This window comes from Megascapheus bottae, chromosome 8 (assembly GCF_031878675.1).
Source record: "Megascapheus bottae isolate mThoBot1 chromosome 8, mThoBot2.hap1, whole genome shotgun sequence".
Taxonomy (NCBI): Eukaryota; Metazoa; Chordata; class Mammalia; order Rodentia; family Geomyidae; genus Megascapheus; species Megascapheus bottae.
In genome coordinates this window covers 1,802,872-1,820,998 of record NC_143516.1, presented here as the reverse complement: position 1 = coordinate 1,820,998, position 18,127 = coordinate 1,802,872, and the positions used below count along the sequence as shown (strand labels likewise).

General features: G+C 48.0%; 1 protein-coding gene across 1 annotated transcript; it reads right to left on the bottom strand.

The window, feature by feature from the left end:
* Window positions 1-878: 878 nt before the first annotated feature.
* On the bottom strand, window positions 879-18,102 carry Rnaset2 (ribonuclease T2). Its single transcript, XM_090337841.1, has 9 exons — window positions 17,904-18,102; window positions 13,905-13,965; window positions 11,571-11,623; window positions 10,253-10,310; window positions 8,453-8,523; window positions 5,768-5,881; window positions 2,612-2,657; window positions 1,973-2,047; window positions 879-1,114 (listed from the first exon to the last, which is right to left on the bottom strand). Exons 1-9 carry the CDS (start codon window positions 17,999-18,001, stop codon window positions 914-916), a joined length of 777 nt encoding a protein of 258 aa, XP_090193967.1. The 5' UTR covers window positions 18,002-18,102; the 3' UTR covers window positions 879-913.
* Window positions 18,103-18,127: the final 25 nt, after the last annotated feature.

The window sequence follows — 18,127 nt, the reverse complement described above, 5'->3', positions numbered from 1 at the left end:
GAGTCTGAGATTTAAGGATCACAGGTTGAAGCCAGTCCAGATAGTAAAATCTGTGATATTCATATTTTAATTGACTACCAAAAAGCTGAAAAGCTAGAAATGGAGCTGTGGCTCAAGTGGTACCGTGCTAGCTTTGAGCAAAAATGCTTAGGCACAGTGCTCAGGCCCTGAGGTCAAGCCCCAGGACTGAAGCCAAATTTAAATAAATAAAAATGTAAAGTGTGTGCATGAGAACATGTAGTCAGAGGTGGTTCTGAATAACTAGGAACAGGAATTAATCTCATAGCATGGACCACAGCCACCCTCACCTCAAGGCAGGCTGGGGTACCACCCAGAACACGAGCTCCAACCCCCCACCCCCAGAAGAAAGAACCTGTGGCTGTAGAACATGCTAAGAATGCAGCGTTGACTGGGCTATGCTGAGACCTGCAAAACCTATGAGCAGCTTGAATCAGGATGCTGTGAAAAGAAACCAAGCTGCGGATCAACAACTGGAAGGAAGATGCCCAGGAGAACACACTGACCAGATAGGAATTAAAAACATCCATCCACTCAGACACTGAGGAAAAAAACAAAGCACACCTTAGGGCTTTAGAGTCAGGTTTTAAAAAGTAGTGACTTGGGATTTTCTTCCTTTGTTTTTTTTTGTTTGTTTGTTTGTTTGTTTTTTTGGTTTTTTTTTTTTTTGCCAGTCCTGGGCTTGAGCTAAGGGCCTGAGCACTGTCCTTGGACTTTCTCAAGGATAGGGCTCTACCACTTGAGCCTCAGCACCACTTCCGGCTTTTTTGTATGTATATGGTACCAAGGAATCGAACCCGGGTATTTGTGCATGCTAGGCAAGCACTTTAACCACTAGGCCAAACTCCCAGCCCATTTTCTTCCTTTGTAGAAAGATATTTCCCCACTGTGGGCCTCACTGCTGGGTCGTGGTGGGGGGTGGGTAGAAGACTGGACCGTCCTCACACACCATCATCCCCTGAGCTGTAGCCCCCTTCGTCAGACCCACACCCGGCTTGGGGGACAGCTGCTCCCCTGGCTCAGTGCAGTTCCGCAAGTACAGGTCCTCCTTGGTGAAGCACAACTCTATCTGTCCAATAGTCTGCACCTGTTCTCCCTGAAACAAACAAACACACAAACACCTTTAGAATTCAGTCCTTTGGCTGCCATCTCAGCTTTAGCATCACAACACTTTGGAACTGGCTTAAAGAGGACAAAAGCAGTGGGTACAGATCTGAGACTCTGGAGCCTGGGAGCAGGGCTGGCAGACAGCACAGCTGAAGCCTGAAGCCGTGCTGCTCTGGGTAGCTGTGGGCTGAGGCTCTGACCCAGGCACACAGCCGCCTGGGGGCTCAGATGCCCAGTGGCCCAGCTGCTCACCCCGCCAGCCTGGCAGCTGGGCAGCACTCTGTGAAGGAACGTGCTTCTAGCTATAAAGCATCCGGAAAGATGCATGCAGACCACCCCCCACTGCACACGTCTGGATATGCAAAGAGAAAATGGCTCCTTTAGGTAAATAGTACCAAGTGGTAAGAGAACCTTGTCCTTACCGGCTCAAAGATGAAACTGCAATTAGGTAACTGTAACTATAATAATTAAGACTTGCATCATAAAACCATGGAGACTTTTTAACTTAATACACTTCTCCGCTTCCTCCCACTTTCCTTCCCTGACAGCAGGTTCTCCTTAGGGGAAGCACAGAGAAATCCCTTCCAGCACAGTATCGAAGAACAATGCCTATGCGTGCACACACACTCACTCACTCACTCAAATGTAGTCTCCTATATGCATTCACATGTGTATGCACACACACATGCACATACTCAGACATGGTCACAGACACGTAGCACATGCCTGCCACCTGCACACACATGGCACACATGCAACGCTCCTGGAAACTCCACATTAAGGCTGTCAAAAATAATCCTGTCTTCTTGACAAAGACAGAAAGATGATAAAATGACACATAACCAACCTTTTCTGGCAGGAGGCACTGGATTTTAGGTACCACGCCATAGAATCTGGTAAGGGCATCTTTGAAATCTGAAATCTAATATTAAACAAAGGTATGTTGGCAATGAACTTCAACAGGAAAACCTAACAGTTCAGAGCTGAGCACCACCTGGCTCTGCCATGGTGGACAAGAGGCTACACATAACATGCAATGGAATAATGCGTTTGTGTGGCTGCAGTCTGGTGGAGCTTTGTTGACAAAAACAGACAATCCACCAGGGCTGGGGATGTGGCTCAAGTGACAGAGCAATGCAGGTGTGAGACCCTGAGTTCAAACCGGAATACTAAAAATCCCAGACAACTACATTTATGTATACTCTTATCACAGAACAAAAAAAGAAGCAAACGTTTCTCACATGTACTTTAACATCAAATGTATTTTCAAACTCCTACTCTATCAGCTCTGAGAGCCCGGAGCACACACGACTCCGCCGGCTCCGAGAGCCCGGAGCACACATGACTGGGCAGACAGTGGGTCTGTGCTTCCCCCTCGTCTACTAAAGGTGGGAGGGGTCTAGGGATGGGTCAGAGTAGGCCTCACAGGACACAAGGCCCTGCTGGATTTCCCCAGTGACACAGAGGAGGTAAAGGCAACACTTACATTATAGTAATTGATAGATGGCTTCATTCCAAATTTTAGAAGTACACTGAAAAAAAAAAACCAGCTGGGTCTGTTTTTCTTTTCAAACATCCTATTTTGTAGTAAAAATTAAGATTTTTTTTCCCCTGTGACTTCTGGCAATAAATCTATCAACGAGACAACAAACAAGCACTTCTATGCAAGCCTTTCCCCCTCCCAGCATACATGCTTACCACAGACACCTTCTAGAACCTGAACCCCAACAGCACCCCAAGACCATGCGAGCTGCAGAAGCATTCCCTATCCCGTCTACTGGCCATGCCTGTGCTAAAAGATATTCAGTTTCTGATTGTGGATCCTAAGATTTATCCTGAGAAACTACATGTGGCCAGATATGTTAAATAACTATATCCTCAAGTCTCTTCCTAACACACTGCCAGGAGAACCCACTGACTACATTCTGGAGGCAAGGGTGAATGCCCCACCCCACCATTCCACAGGGATTCTCTGTAGCTCCATCAACCCCTTCTGGATTATGGCCTCACACAGGAAGCAAAGCCATGGCTTGCTCTCCGGCCGTTCACCAGCTGCAGTACTTCTGGAACAAGCATTAGGAAATGGGAACAAGACATAAGTGGTGGGCAGGAAGGGACCATGGCAGATCCTCAAAGCCCCAGAAATGCCCACATTCTACATAAACACGTCATACCAGTCCTATGCTATCAGTGCCAAAAATGTGTACAATATGTCAACTTCCGCCTGGCACTAGTGGCTCACTCCTGGAATCCTAGCTACTCAGCAGAGTGAGATCTAAGGATTGTGATTCAAAGCCAGTCTGGGTGGTAAAGCTGAAGAGCTCAGGGACAGCGCCCCAGCCCAGAGTGCAAGCCCCACTACTGACAACAAAAATCAACTTCTACAGATATAAATCACCATAATACCTTCTCAGTTAGACTAGGTTACATCAACTATTAATATTAATTTCACCTAATTTTTTTGCTGGGAAATGCAGCATTCACATCTGTGGCTGCAGTGTGCTGTGTTGGGTAGCATCCTCCTAGTATAGGTAAATACAGAGCAGGGACTGCCCCTCGCACGAGAGCAGCACCTCTTCTTCCAGAGTCTGTCTTTGACATGGGAGGACAGTTTCTCTTTAATTCTAGCTCTCTGGGCTTCCCAAGAGAATGTCCAAGAGAGAGGTCTCACGAGTCCCGCTCTCAGTAAAATCTGAGGGCGGATGCACTCTCTGTGAGATCTCATGATGGCTGTTGAAGAGTTTGTTATCTAGTTTTAGGAGGAGAGGAAGTGGCTCCAACACAACCCTGGATACAGATGGGAGCTGCACAGATGCTGCTTATGAAGTTCCCGACACACACACTACACAATGCAGATTCTAGGAGGCAGAAGAGACTTCAAAATCTGAGGGCAACCTATCTTTTCACTTCACTTCAGGGAACTAGAAACTAAGACAGTAGATGGCCAAACTGTACTAGTTTGTGTCAGAGCCAGGACTGAAGGGTATGTTTTAAACCCTGTGCTCTAAGCCAGATCTAGTGGCTCCTGCCTATAATCCTAGCTACTCAGTTGGAGGCCAGACTGTGCAGGAAAGTACATGAGATGCCTATCCCCTATAAATCATTGAAACATCGGGAACTGGTGCTATGGCTAATGTGGTAGAATGTAGCTTGAGCAAAAAGCTTAGGGACAGTACCCAGACTCTGAGTTCAAGTCCTAGAACCAGTGTGCACACACGAGGCTGTGTGTGTGTGTGTGTGTGTGTGTGTGTCTATACGTGCGCGCATGCACATACACACCTGTGCTCTGCAGCTGGTAGCTGCTCATTTTTAGGGTGCTTTTTGAGACATTTCAGCCTTTCCAAAGGCACTCACCCCCCTTTGTCCCAATGCTGGATGCACCAACTCAAATCCCAGCTGTTCAGGATCAAAATGACATAAAATATCATCTGTGCACATGTGCACAGAAGTAATGGCTTTGCGTACCTTTTAGAATTGATTCGCTATTTTAAACATGCTTGAATAACCAGGGCTCCTGAAACACTATCATCTGAAGGAGAACCCTAACTAAAGCAGCTCTGCAAGTTAAAAACAGCAATGCAAATGCTGTATAATGTCACGTCACTTCTTTCCTTCTTTTTTTTTTTTTAACCAATCCTGTGGCTTGAACTCGGAGCCCGGGCACTGTCCTTGGGTACTTTTGCTCAAGGCTAGTGCTCTGTCACCTGAGCCACAGCACCACTTCTGGCTTCTCCTGTGTATATGGTACCAAGGCAAGCATTCCACCACTAGGCTACGCTCCTGACCCACTTCTTTCCTTCTTAAAACAACAATCAACAGGCATGTTTTCTCATACTTCTGAGGGGCTAAAACATCTGGATGAAGGCATGGGCAGACCTGAGGACAACCCAATTCTCAGAGGGTATTTGTGCCATGAGCTAGCTCTACAGTTCCCTAGGGCTTTCATAAAGACATAAATCCCATTCATGAGAGCTCTGTCCTCCTGGCCTATCAGCTCCCACAGGCCCACCTTCTCAGACCTTCAACCTAGGGAGGGGTTCAGGACTTCTCTGTCCAGTCTATCACAGGTCACCTCCTAAGCTGATGCTTTCCTCACTCTGCCCTGTCACATTTCCAAGTCACAGGCTTGTCACAGAAAGGATAATGAAAATGCCTAGCACCCCTGGCACAAAGGAAGTGTTCAGTGGGAGGGACAAGTTGGCCCTAAGTTTTGGGTACCACAGCCCTCTACCATCCTCACAAGTCCCCAGCTCTTGACTGGTAACAACACAGCCCCCTTCCCAGAACAGAGGTGAAGGCAGAAACAAATCTACACAGACTGCCTCCCTTCTACAGTCTATAAAGGCCCTCTCCTGCGACCAGGAGTTACAGGCTCACTGTGTTCACTCTCTTGTTCACGTGGAGTCTGTCAGAAGTGGTGGCATGCCTGGTCAGCCTGTGCTGTCCTTGGAGCCAACTCTGACAAGTCAGGCTACAGCTAAGTTCACACCTACCCTGTGTGGTTACAAGCTGGAATAACGGGGGATGGGGGGCCTTCCCCAGGAACTGGACCACCACCCTTTCTGGATACCCAAGAAAATAGGGCAGGAGCTGCCGCTCACTCTGACTGGGCCCCAAGGTCTACAGTGAGGGGTTCACCCACCTGTTGAGGTCCACCTGTTTGTAGAGATCTAGGCTCTTCCCAAAGTACTTCTTCTCAGAGTTGAGGGCGTTCACCTCAGCGGCACAGGTGCCATGCTTGTCCCACTCGTGCTTCCTGTGGGAGTCACAAGCTGCTCAGCCATCTCACACACCACTGCTTTCCCAGAAGGGAAGGGTAAAATTCCTTACATGCAACACAGGCAAGTCCTCGCATCTCCCACGCCTAGACTGAGACAGACTCCAGAGAGAATTTATCTCCACAATCACAGCTTGCTCAATTAACAAATCAATGCTGAGAAAAAAGAACACACCACTGTTCAGCCACCCACCAAGTCATACTGCAGAGTCTGGTCTCCAGCAGAGCCGGTGCCCGACAGCCAGGGAATTGTAGAGCAGAAAAACTATCCCTTCTACAGGAGCCAAGGAAGGAAAAATGGCCACTGTCCCTGTCCACCTCAACTAACCATTCAGCTTGTAAACCCACATGAGAGGATTTCAATAAACCAGGTGGCCTGTCTAAATACACACAAAGAATAACTTATAGTCCAGAGAATCTGGGCAACTCCCTACATTCCTGCGCATTACTGTGTCACACTACTCACTTGGCTCTCACAACTCTGCAAAAGGAAACTGTTGCAGCTAGTTGAGAAAATGGACAGTGCACAGCGGCTGGGCTTACTGAGGGGCACAGCCAAGCCAAACTGGATTCTAGGATCGGCTCTCCCACTCCCACCCTAGGTGGTCTAACCAACTGCCAGACAGAACACACACCCACCTGGCGCAGCCTGACACCTCGTCAGTTCAGATGCAAGCTAGCCTTGTCAGCATGGAAAACAAAACACGTGTCAAGTTTGCTCAGCTTTGTCAGGGATGGACTTACCAAGTTTGAATTAACAGCCACACAAACATTTATAATGCACTTACATGTACTAAAATTATAATCTAAATGTGTAACCTGTCACTGGTAAAATTCACCTCTTGTACCTGTTATAAGTGACATGGCACTCAGACCAAACTCAGAAAATAGAATTTGAACACAAGAAAGATCAAGATAGATGAATGGCTTTTTTCATGTAGAATAGTTCCTAGAGTGAACTACTTCCTAGCTCTCCATGTTCTTTGGAACAGAAAATGGAGATTCTTTCAAGCTAACATAGTGAAATCCAAATTATGAGTGACTTAGTATCATCAAAACAAGAATAGTAGAAGCAAGTGCATAAAGCTACGAGGGAGAATAATGAGCTACAGTCTCTAGCCCTGGGGCACAACCCAAGTGGCAGGGCATGGGACCTTGAGTTCAAACCCCAGTACTACTCAAAAGTCAACCTTTCTTTTTGTGTGTCAGGGGGCTTGAACTCAGCCTGAAGGCTCTTCCTGAGCTTTCAGCTCAAGGCTACCATCCTAGCCTTGGGCCAAGCCCCACTTCCCTTTTCTAGAGGTTAATTGAAGAGTCTCAGGTCCTTTTGTTCTCAGGCTAGCTTTGAACCTTGATCCTCAGATATCAGCTTCCTGAGTAGTTAGGATTATAGGCGTGAGCCACTGTGCCCTTGCTCAACTTTTTTTTTTTAGTGCTGGTACTGGGACTTGAACTTAGAGCATGTGCTCAACTTTTTTGTGTGCAGCTGGCACTCTATCACTTAAGCTATGCCTGCAGTTCCAGGTTTTTACAGGTTAACAGAGATAAGAGTTTCAAGTTTTCTGCCTTGTGGCTGGCAGGAGATTTCATCTCCTGAGAAGCTAAGATTATAGGGGTAAGCCACGGGCACTTAGCTTAACAATTATTTTTGAAGCAAATAACAGATGTCAGAGATATGAATGTGTTAAAACTACAGTTCAAAATACTTAGCCACATGTCTCTTTCAAGTGGACATTTCATCAGCACACACATACAAAATTCCAACTTCAAATGATGTAGGACAAAATAATTGAACTATAGTAATACATAGCTCAGTCATGTAGTTTCTATCCAAGGTGCTTTGGAGAGCTGCTTTCTTATCTTTTTTTTTGTGGGTCATCGGCCTCGGGCCGTCCCGGAGCTCTTCCACTCAAGGCTACCGCCCTACCCTGGGGCCAAGCATTTCCCTTTTCTAGAAGTTAACTGGAGATAAGAGTCTTTGAACCTTGATCCTCAGATCTCAGCCTCCAGAGTAGCTAGGATTACAGACGGCACGCCGGGCTGAGAGCTGCCTTCTATACTCAGAGATGCCCTGACTAGCCCTCCAAGAAGAATTGGGCACATGGGCAGATGTCTTGGGATTCAACTCCAAAGCAAGAAGAGACACCTACTTCTCAGAGTCCACTCAGGCCCAAACACAATCCATGAGACTAAATTGCCATACAAAAATGACCTAAACCTGGTGGTCGATGCTTGTAGTCTTAGCTATTCAAGAGGCAAATCTGAGGACTAAAGTCCATGAGACTCCCATCTCCAATTAACCACAAAAAAGTCAGGAGTGGAACTGCAGCTAGCCTTGAGCAAAAAAGCATAGGCTTTGAGTTAAGCCCAAGACCCACACACAAAATATCATTGGTATTTAAAAGGCTGTCCATACTTCTAAGCCTTAGAAGACATATCCAACTCCTTGTTTTCTGTGCCTCCCACACAGCTCCAGTCTACAACTCTCTGAGGAAGCTCTACACTTGTGCTTTAAATGTAAGATATGGTGACTGCCAGAAACACACTTACCAGAACTGGCTGCGATTAGAAGATGGATGAATTACATCAGGCCAGTATATCTTCATGTCCCGCAAAAGATCCTGCATGTAATTAAAAACAAAAACCTATGCAAGACCTAAAAAACTTAAAACCTAGAAGGCAAATTTAATAATCAACTCATACACAGAAAAGTCAAGCTCTACTAATTCAGGCAAGTAAAATGATTATGTATATATATATATATATTCTGCATGAAGTGCTTAAGATACATGTGAAAATGAGATTTAAATAATCACACAAATTCATGTGAAAATACAATCTCTCATGGGTGAATGGCTACACTGTGATACACATAGACACACATAGTTCAATCCTGCTCAAGTCTATAAAAAGAGCTGGGCATGCATGGGCAGGAAAGTCTGAGAGACTCTCATCTCTAGTTAAGTGCTAGTTGTGAGAAAGGGTTGCAGAGGCCTGCCCCTAAAGAGGGGGAAGGAAAGTGTGGACCAGAGACCATGAGAAAAATGACACCTCTCCTCAGTCTTGTCAAAACTCATCTATGTATACCTCATGAGTGGTCCCTAATTCAAACCATAAGCTTTGAGAAGTATCAGAACTGGTTCATCAACTGTGACAACATGTAACACACTGAAGGAGGACATTAATAGGGAAAACAATGTGGCAGACAGAGGCACACACTTGACTTTGCAGGGAAGGCTTGTCGGAGCGGCAGCTAGCACCTTCCAGCAGTGATGCTAATCTGACAGGGTGCAAGAACACTTCTGTGTGCCCATCAGATCAAAAAAATAACTGATAAGCTTAGACGAACTTTAGCCTCCTGTCTCCTATGCTCCCATGATGGTCCTCCTGCCTGGCCTCCCTGTCCCCTGTGGAAACACCCTGACCCTGCTGGCTCCCTTCACAGAAGTCATCCACTCGGGTCTCATGCCCTGCCGCTGCCTCCTTCACCTGCCACCCCCTCAATCTTTCATCAGTCACCTGGGGGTGACTTATGGAGACAGTCAAACCAGGCAACTTCTGTGTGAGACCAACACTGATGGCACGTGATGCTACACATGCAAACCAGCACTGCTCTGAATAAGGAGGTAAATGGCTACCAAGACTGACCGGCCAGAAGTAATTTCGGCTGGCTCTTTAGGACACCCCACCTTCAGGGTTCATCAGCTTCGCTCCTCCTGACATGACTGACTGTACAAGGACTTGATGGCACAAAGCAAGGAAAGCTGAGCCTGTGTCCCGTATTGCTTTGTGAAATAAAAGTATCTCAAAAACAACAACCACATTTGTGCCACTCTTATAAACTTACAATTAAACCTATAACTTAGTCCTTTGAGGATGAAAGCCAGGCCTCATACACATAGGTAACTGCTGTGCTCCTGAGCTCCTCCCCAGCCTTCTCTACTGCTTTATTCCTAACTAGAAGGCCTCATTATCTGTTCCTCACTATTAATCCCTACATAAAAACACCCATGGCTAGAAAAGCCAATGCCAGCTGCCAGGTGCTGACTCTCTGAGCCTTAACTATCTAGAGACATCCACCACATGACACACCTACCAGGTACACACTTTGGGTACTGACCCAGGAGCCCTGGGTGTAAGCTTTACCTCTCTGAGTACCACAGGCTCAATATGCAATGGCTTGGGCTCAGGCAGGAGAAAAGTCAGTTTTTGTTTAATTTATGGAGTTATATTAAAATGAATATATTCATGACCCTGATGTTTTACAGGTGACTATGAAGGTATACTTATGAAAAGAGTTGCTGTAATTCAACACTCTTTTGCAGTAGAACTAGAACTGAAAGTTAGTACCTTAATTTCATCCAAATTAAAGTGCCATGATCGATTACACTCTTCCCCTTTATCAGGCCTTGAGATCCAAATTAAAAAAAAAAAAGATAAAAACATTAGTTTGAGTTAGGATGTCTTCTACAAGACATTACATATTCATTAAAGTGTAGTGAACAAAAAGAGAAGTCGTAAGTGAGAATTTCCTTTCCCATGCAAGATGTATAATGAAGAATGCTTAGATAAAAACACACTGAGTTTCCTTTGAAGAAGAAAGAAACTTCAGAATGTCTTGGCTGGCTTTTTAGCAGGAGCAGCAGGTCAAATGCCCAGTAGGTAGGGCTCTGAAGTCAACCCAGCTCAGCATGTGATAGCAGTCTGGCCCTGTCTGACCCTGCTCCGAACATTCCAGGAGATGATACTGCATAGCTGTAGTGCTCACAAAGTGCCTGACCCACAAGATCCTAGTATGACTTAAGTGTTATTTTTTGGTAGTGAACATGCTCTCACAGTCTTTGCATCTGAATTTCATTCTGCCTTTCCAAGTCTGACTCCGGCCACATCAACTCTCATGGCTTAGAGCTGCTCAGCTCCTAGGGCACCACTCTGACACTAAGACCTCTCAGAGCCCTACAGACCAGGGTGCCATGGCGTGGCAAGTGGCTTCAAGAGACCACCCGGTGGCTGAAACTGCACTCTGGGGTGGTCAGGGACACTGTGTGGATTCTCATTCCAGCCTCAGAAATGAAGTATCATCCAGAGGCAGACACAGCTAGGACATGTGAAGGCAGCAGAGGCAGTAAGCAAAATATTGAGAGAAAAAGGCACTGAGGCTGATACCTGAGAAGCATGGGGGAAAGTGGAAGTGGAAGCCGGTTACCCAGGTCTATTCAGTTTGTCTCTTGCTAAGCCCATCCCCAAGAAGCATGGGTACCAAAGGAGCCAAGAGGACCCTCTCCTCCCAAAGAGACGCTCCAGGGAACAGATTAACAGGCAGAATCCACACCGCAAGCACACATGTACCAAACAACTATCTACCTAAAGAGAATACGGACAAAATGAGGAAAACAAAGCCCCCTACAAAGATGCACAGGTCTCTAGAGACATATAATGCATTCTATACATAAATGAGATTGTTTTAAGTCTATCAAAGTAGAATTAAACAACAAAATTAGGATATTAGAAAGACTCAAGATGTTTCTAAATAAAGAATATGATGTCTACTGTAAAAACGTCTAACAAAACAGTAAGTATGTTTATTAAGACTAGAGTCAATCTGGAACTTCAAGTGTGCTGGCTTCTCCTGACTCTTTCATGAGGCTTTATGGCCCTAGATGCTTGCCATAGTCCATGGATTGTCCAGTAATCCAGAGAGTCTTGACATCTGTTAACTTCCTAGAGAAAAGACAGAAAGAAGATAGTTCATTGTTTAAATACACTTAGCGATCCTATTTTCTTTCATATTCTTGTTTTTGCTACTTGTGGGACTTGAACTCAGGGCCTGAGCACTGTCCTTGGACTTTTCTCAAGGCTAGGGCTCTACCACTTGAGCCACAGCACCACTTCCAGCTTTTTTTCTATATATGGTACCCAGGAATCAAACCTGGGTCTTTGTGCATGCTAGGCAAGCACTCTACCACTAGGCCAAACTCCCAGCCTTCTTTAATACTCTTAACTAGACATTGGTACATTTATACAAGGTAAATATGGTGTTGGAAACATTATCAGCAACATGTTCATGATGAAACTACATCTGGATTACATATTCTAGGCTTGTCTTCTAACATTGCTGCTCAGGGAACCAAGTGAGTACAAAGGATGATGATACATTATAATTGAACTTGTTCCACTACCAGGTCCAGATCTATATGTGACATAATCAGAATTAAAAACTTGAAGCCAACAAACACAATAAGGTAAAAACCAGGAATATATCCATGGGCCTTCATTAACAAAGGCAAAGTCAAGATAAAGCTCAGTATAGCAAAACCTTTTCAGAGACCTACAAATGATTTAGTTAAGACCCACCCCCACTCTCATCCCCACACTGTACAATAAGCAAATGAAGCTCAGAAGGTGAAGCCTGGTTGTCAGGCTTGAAGCTGTCTTACCCAGTGTTGTCCTCTTTGATGGCCTCTTGGGGGAAGAAGCGTCTTCATTTTTTTTTTTTTGTGGGGGGGATCAATCACGGGGCTTGAACTCTGGGCCTGAGCACTGTTCCTGAGCACTTTAGCTTAAGGCTAGTATTCTCTACCACTTTGAGCCACAGCACCACTTCCAGTTTTCTGGTGGTTAATTGGATAGAAGAGTCTCACGGACTTTCAGGCCTGGGCTTTGAACCATGATCCTCAGATCTCAGCCTCCTGAGTAGCTAAGATTACAGGTGTGAGTCACCAGCGCTGGGCAGAAGCTTCTTTTCAAGGCTGTCTAGGGATGACAAAAGGGCTGGCTCAGATGACAGAGAGAGCTGCCTGCTACAGAATGACTGAACCAGCACCCCAACTCTTTGCCTGATGAAACCCCATTTCCTTCATTTTACACCGCCTGTGAGATCAAAGGAAGCACAGAACATGGGTGTTTACTGTGCTTCCTGTCTAGCTCTCTGTGCCTGCCTTGACGGAAGTAACTCGATCAAGCGTCAGCTTGCTTTCTTCCATTCAGTCAGCAAACAGTATCCCGCTGAGGGGCTGCACTATGCAGCCAAGTGTGTCCCCAGACCTATCATGACTATCTTAGAGACAGGCAGCTTCAGGCAGCCAGAGGACAGCAGGTTGAACATCTTCCCCACTGTCACTTTGTTTGAAATGTTTTCAACTTATTGATTTTGTTAAAATCTCACTTCTAAAGCCTCAAAGCAAGGCAGCTGCCTGCATAATCACATTTAGCCAATGGACAGACCTACATTTCTCACACAGGCCAGGCCAGGCCAGCCCGGTCCCTGTCTTGTAGAGCTGGCCTGAACCTCAATTCTTCCTCTGTACATGGGTCCTCAGGCCAAGAACTTAACTATTCTTCAGGTCCCAGGAAGCCACCCAGATTCCTAGCCAACTTAAGAGATCATGCCCTTCAATTTACTTCTAATGTTCTTGGGCCGGGAGTTTGGCCTAGTGGTTAAAGTGCTTGCCTAGCATGCATGAAGACCCGGGTTAGATTCCTTGGTACCACATACATAGAAAAAAGCTGGAAGTGGTGCTGAGGCTCAAGTGGTAGAGCTCTAGCCTTGAGAAAGTCCAAGGACAGTGCTCAGGCCCTGAGCTCAAGCCCAGGACTGGCAAAAAAAATAAATAAATAATACTTCTAATGTTCATGAAGGAATATTAGAAGGAGATAATGGAGATGCTGTTACAGTACAGTGTCCAGTCCAGAGTAGGATTAGAGCCAGTGCCTGTAATCCTTGCTTCTCATGAAGCAGAGATCTGAGGATCTTGGTTTAAAGCAAGTCTGTGAGAAATGGCTGAAACAAGGCAGAGCCAGGACAGAGGGAGGCCACCTCAAGTGGGGTGTCATCAGCACCACACAGAGCAGGGCAGAAGGCAGGCAACTGTGATCTACCCCCTCCCATTCCTGGGAGACATTGTAAGAAAGACACTCAACCTGGGGAGAAGAGAAGAGTCAGGCCTGTTATGCCTCAATGGGCTTCACTGGACCACAGGCCAGGTAAAACAAAAGAACTCACCTTGCATACTGTTGGAGGCCAATGCTGAGTCAAAATGAGTTTTTTCCACTCATGGTTGTCACTGTTAAGAGACGAAAGCATGTTTTTCAGGATTGTTTCAAAGTACAAGACTGAATTTCTTTAAAGAAAAAAATCAGCCCAGCATTAATGGCTCATACTTGTAATCCTAGTTACTTGGGAGGCTAACATCTGAGGATTAAGGTTTAAAGCTAAATATAACCCATCAGATTTTTTTTTTTGGCCAGTCCTGGGCTTGAACTCAGGGCCTGAGCACTGTCCTTGGGCTTTCTCAAGGCTAGAGCTCTACCACTGAGCCACAGCATCACTTTCAGCTTTTTTCTATGTAGTGTGCCAAGGACTCAAACCCGGGTTTTCATGCGTGCTAGGCAAGCATTCTACCACTAAGCCAAACTCCCGGCCTAGTCCATCAGATTTTTAACTACACTTTAATCAGCAAAAAGCTGAAACTGGGGAACTGAAGGTATGAATCAAGCGATGTCGCAAAGTAAGTGAAAAGGCCAGGTGAGAATGCAATGCCTGAGTCCAAAAGAGAAAAAATAAGTAACTGACGAGCTCACTGGACAATGAATGCTGTGGGACTAGGTTACCACCAGGAACAAAATCCCATTTCCCAAAGTGATGTTTCAAGAGGGGGGAATGGTCACTGGATGGTGACAAGGTATATGTATATACAAGCAGAAACAGTTAAAGCAAGGAAGGGTCCTGCTGAAGGCAGGGGAGCCACCATGTGTCATTCTCCAAAGGGTGGTCGACAACTGAGGACTACAGACTCCTGCCCTGGCTATACTTGTGATCCCACAAGGCCTTGGAAAACAGATTCTAGTCATTCACATAGCAACAAAACATGAGCAGAACTGGCCAGCATCAGGCTATGGAACCATCACTCTCAGCAATCAGCCATTCTGCTACTTCAGAGGTTACTAGGGTTGTTCCAAGCACTGCCAGAACACTGGGTCCTGTTACCTGTCCTCCCTAGAGCATAATACATGCCCCGCCTCGACACTGTGTCACCTGAACACAGCTTCCCTCTGCAGGAGGCTTTTTGCAGGTAGGGTGTGTCCTCCCCATAAGGTTTACTTGTTGGGATTTGGTGGTCTAGTGGCAATTGAGAAACAGCAGACTCAAGAGGTGGGGGCTAGTGGAAGGCCCTTGGTTACCAGGGGCAATCCTCTGGGAAGGGTTCAGTGTTCTGCCTGTGACCAGAGCAGAGTTTTTTTTCTTTTTCTTTTTTTGCCAGTTCTAGAGCTTGAACTCAGGGTCTTGGAACTGTCCTGGGGCACTTTTTGCTCAAGGCTACCACTCTGCCACTTGAGCTACAGTGCTACTTCAGACTTCTGTGAATGTGGTTCCAGGGAATTGAACCCAAGGCTTTGTGCATGCTAGGTGAGCACGCTACCATTAGGCCAAACCCCCAGCCCAGAAAGCTTTTTTTTTTTGCCAGTCCTGAACTTGGGCTCAGGCCTGAGCACTGTCCTTAGGTTTTTCTTAAGGCTAGTGCTCTCCCACTGGAGCCACAACACCACTTCTGGATTTTTTTCCCCTATGTATGTGGTACTGAGGAATCGAGCATGGGGGTGTGGCAGAGGAGTCACAATGCCAGACAGGAAGCCAGAGAGACTACCCTCTGGGGGGCTGGGAAGACCACAGTTGAACTACGCTGGCTCCATGCCTGAGGACCTCTAGAACTGAGAAATAAACCTCTTCTCTTTCTAAGCAGTTGCCTTCAGGTATTTCATTACAGTAACAACAACGAAAGACAAATACAAAGACCTCCAACCACTTTCACACTAACACAGGAAGAGGAAGACATCAAGGTACAAAGCACAGCTGGCAAAAATACCATATAAATAGAGAAAGTCAGCAGTCCAGCTGACAGTTAACTCAGAATACACTAGCCTTTGGAGGTGATATAATTCAGAGTAAACTAGATCATGCTGAATATGAGCTTTAGAAACTAACTGAATAGTGGTAAGTACAGATTTAACAGTTAAGAAGCGGAGTCCTAGAACCATGGCGCTAACTGTAATCTTGGCTACTTGGAAGGTGAATATCCAGAGGATTAGGATTTGAGGCCAGCCTAGGAGAGAAGTTAGTGAGAACCCATCTCAACAAAAAATCTGAGCATCCCAGCTACACAGGTGGTATAAATAGAACTGAAGTCCCTGTAGACCTGAAAAAATAGCTAAAGCAAAAAGGTTGAGGGTATGACTCAGACAGAAAAGCTCCTGCCTAGCAGATACAGCCCTTGGCTCAAACCTCAGTTCCATTAAAAATAAACAAAACAACAATAAAAAGAAATGTTTAATAGTAAATTATAAATCTGGACTGAAAAAAAAAAACAAGCTCTCCTTATAAAAATAAAATAAAAACAGGCCAAGAGTTAGGCCTAGTGGAAGAGTGCCTGCCTAGCATTCACAAAGACCCAGGTTTGATTCCTCGGTACCACATACATAGAAAAACTGGAAGTGGTGCTGAGGCTCAAGTGATAGAGCTCTAGCCTTGAGAAAATCCAAGGACAGTGCTCAGGTCCTGAGTTCACAGCCCAGGACTGGAGAAACAAAGAAAGAAGAAGAGAGACACAGAGAGAGACAAACAGAGACACAGAGACACACACACACACAGAGACAGACAGACAGAGAAGAGAAGAAGGAAAGAACTGCACTATAAGAACTGTGCTGGTGGGCCGGGAGTTTGGCCTAGTGGTTAAAGTGCTTGCCTAGCATGCATGAAGACCTGGGTTTGGTTCCTCGGTACCACATACATAGAAAAAAGCCAGAAGTGGTGCTGAGGCTCAAGTGGTAGAGCTCTAGCCTTGAGAAAGTCCAAGGACAGTGCTCAGGCCCTGAGCTCAAGCCCAGGACTGGCAAAAAAAAAAAAAAAGAACTGTGCTGGGACAAGGATTAGAAGTCCCTGACTCCACACCCCTGGCAGGTGGAAGCAGAGGGGAGCTACAGAGCCCAGCTAGGCCTTGGGGAAATGTCCTTGGAGCCTCAATCCATTCTGCACCTTACAGAACAGGACCACTGTGTTGGCTCAAGGATTTCTAGGGGGTGGGAGACACCCCCAACCTAAAGTCCTGGGCCGCCTTCTGCGGTCCCGACTCTCCAGGAAGGGCCCAAGCCCTGGCTGGGTCCAGCAGGGGCTGCTTGCTGCAGCCCAGAGGGCGCCCTAGGCAGGGTGGGCACCCGCGGTCCACTCGGGCCACTCCCAACACCTGCCCAGCTGTCCAGCGGCAGGTCCCCCTTAAGGAAAACAAAAGAAAAAGCCAGGAAATGCAGCGTCTTTCCACGCGTGGTGGCCTAGGACGCGGCGTCTGCGGGGCTGCTCTGCGCACAGGGCCGCGACCCCGGGACCACCACCGCCTCCACCCGGAACGGCGTCCCGCAGCCCAGACGCCAGGGTGCTGGCGACCGGGGGCCCCGCCCACCTCACCTGCACCGCGGCCCCGGCCCGGCCCCGGCCCGCGCCCACCTCACCTCCACCCGCGTCCCGGCCAGGCCCCGGCCCGCGCCCACCTCACCTCCACCCGCGTCCCGGCCAGGCCCCGGCCCGCGCCCACCTCACCTCCACCCCGGTCCCGGCCAGGCCCCGGCCCGCGCCCACCTCACCTGCACCCCGGTCCCGGCCCGCGCCCACCTCACCTCCACCCGCGTCCCGGCCAGGCCCCGGCCCGCGCCCACCTCACCTGCACCGCGGCCCCGGCCCGGCCCCGGCCCGCGCCCACCTCACCTCCACCCGCGTCCCGGCCCGGCCCCAGTCCGCGCCCACCTCACCTGTACCGCGGCCCCGGCCCGGCCCCAGCCCGCGCCCACCTCACCTGCACCCCGGTCCCGGCCAGGCCCCGGCCCGCGCCCACCTCACCTGCACCGCGGCCCCGGCCAGGCCCCGGCCCGCGCCCACCTCACCTCCACCGCGGCCCCGGCCCGGCCCCGGCCCGCGCCCACCTCACCTCCACCGCGGCCCCAGGCCCCCGCTCACCTCCACAGCGGGCCCGCGCCGCACAGGCAGCACAGCGCCAGCCCCCAGCACAGCGCCGGGCCCCAGCCTCGGAGCGCGCCGCACCGCGGGAACGCCATCGCAGCCGCACCCTGAGGACGAAGTTGTCACGGCACTCCCGCGGAGCACCGACCCGGCGGCCGAGCGCTGCCTCCCGCCCCCTCCACCACTTCCGCCCGCCGAGCGGGGCACCGGGCTGGGCGGCC

Excerpts from the sequence above, each read along its gene's own strand:
- Rnaset2 (XM_090337841.1), bottom strand. The coding sequence starts at position 18,001 with ATGGCGTTCCCGCGGTGCGGCGCGCTCCGAGGCTGGGGCCCGGCGCTG. Across the intron at positions 13,966-17,903 it reads GGCGCGGGCCCGCTGTGGAG|TGACAACCATGAGTGGAAAA; the intron begins GTGAGCGGGGGC and ends GTCTCTTAACAG. Across the intron at positions 8,524-10,252 it reads TTAATTTGGATGAAATTAAG|GATCTTTTGCGGGACATGAA; the intron begins GTACTAACTTTC and ends AATTACATGCAG.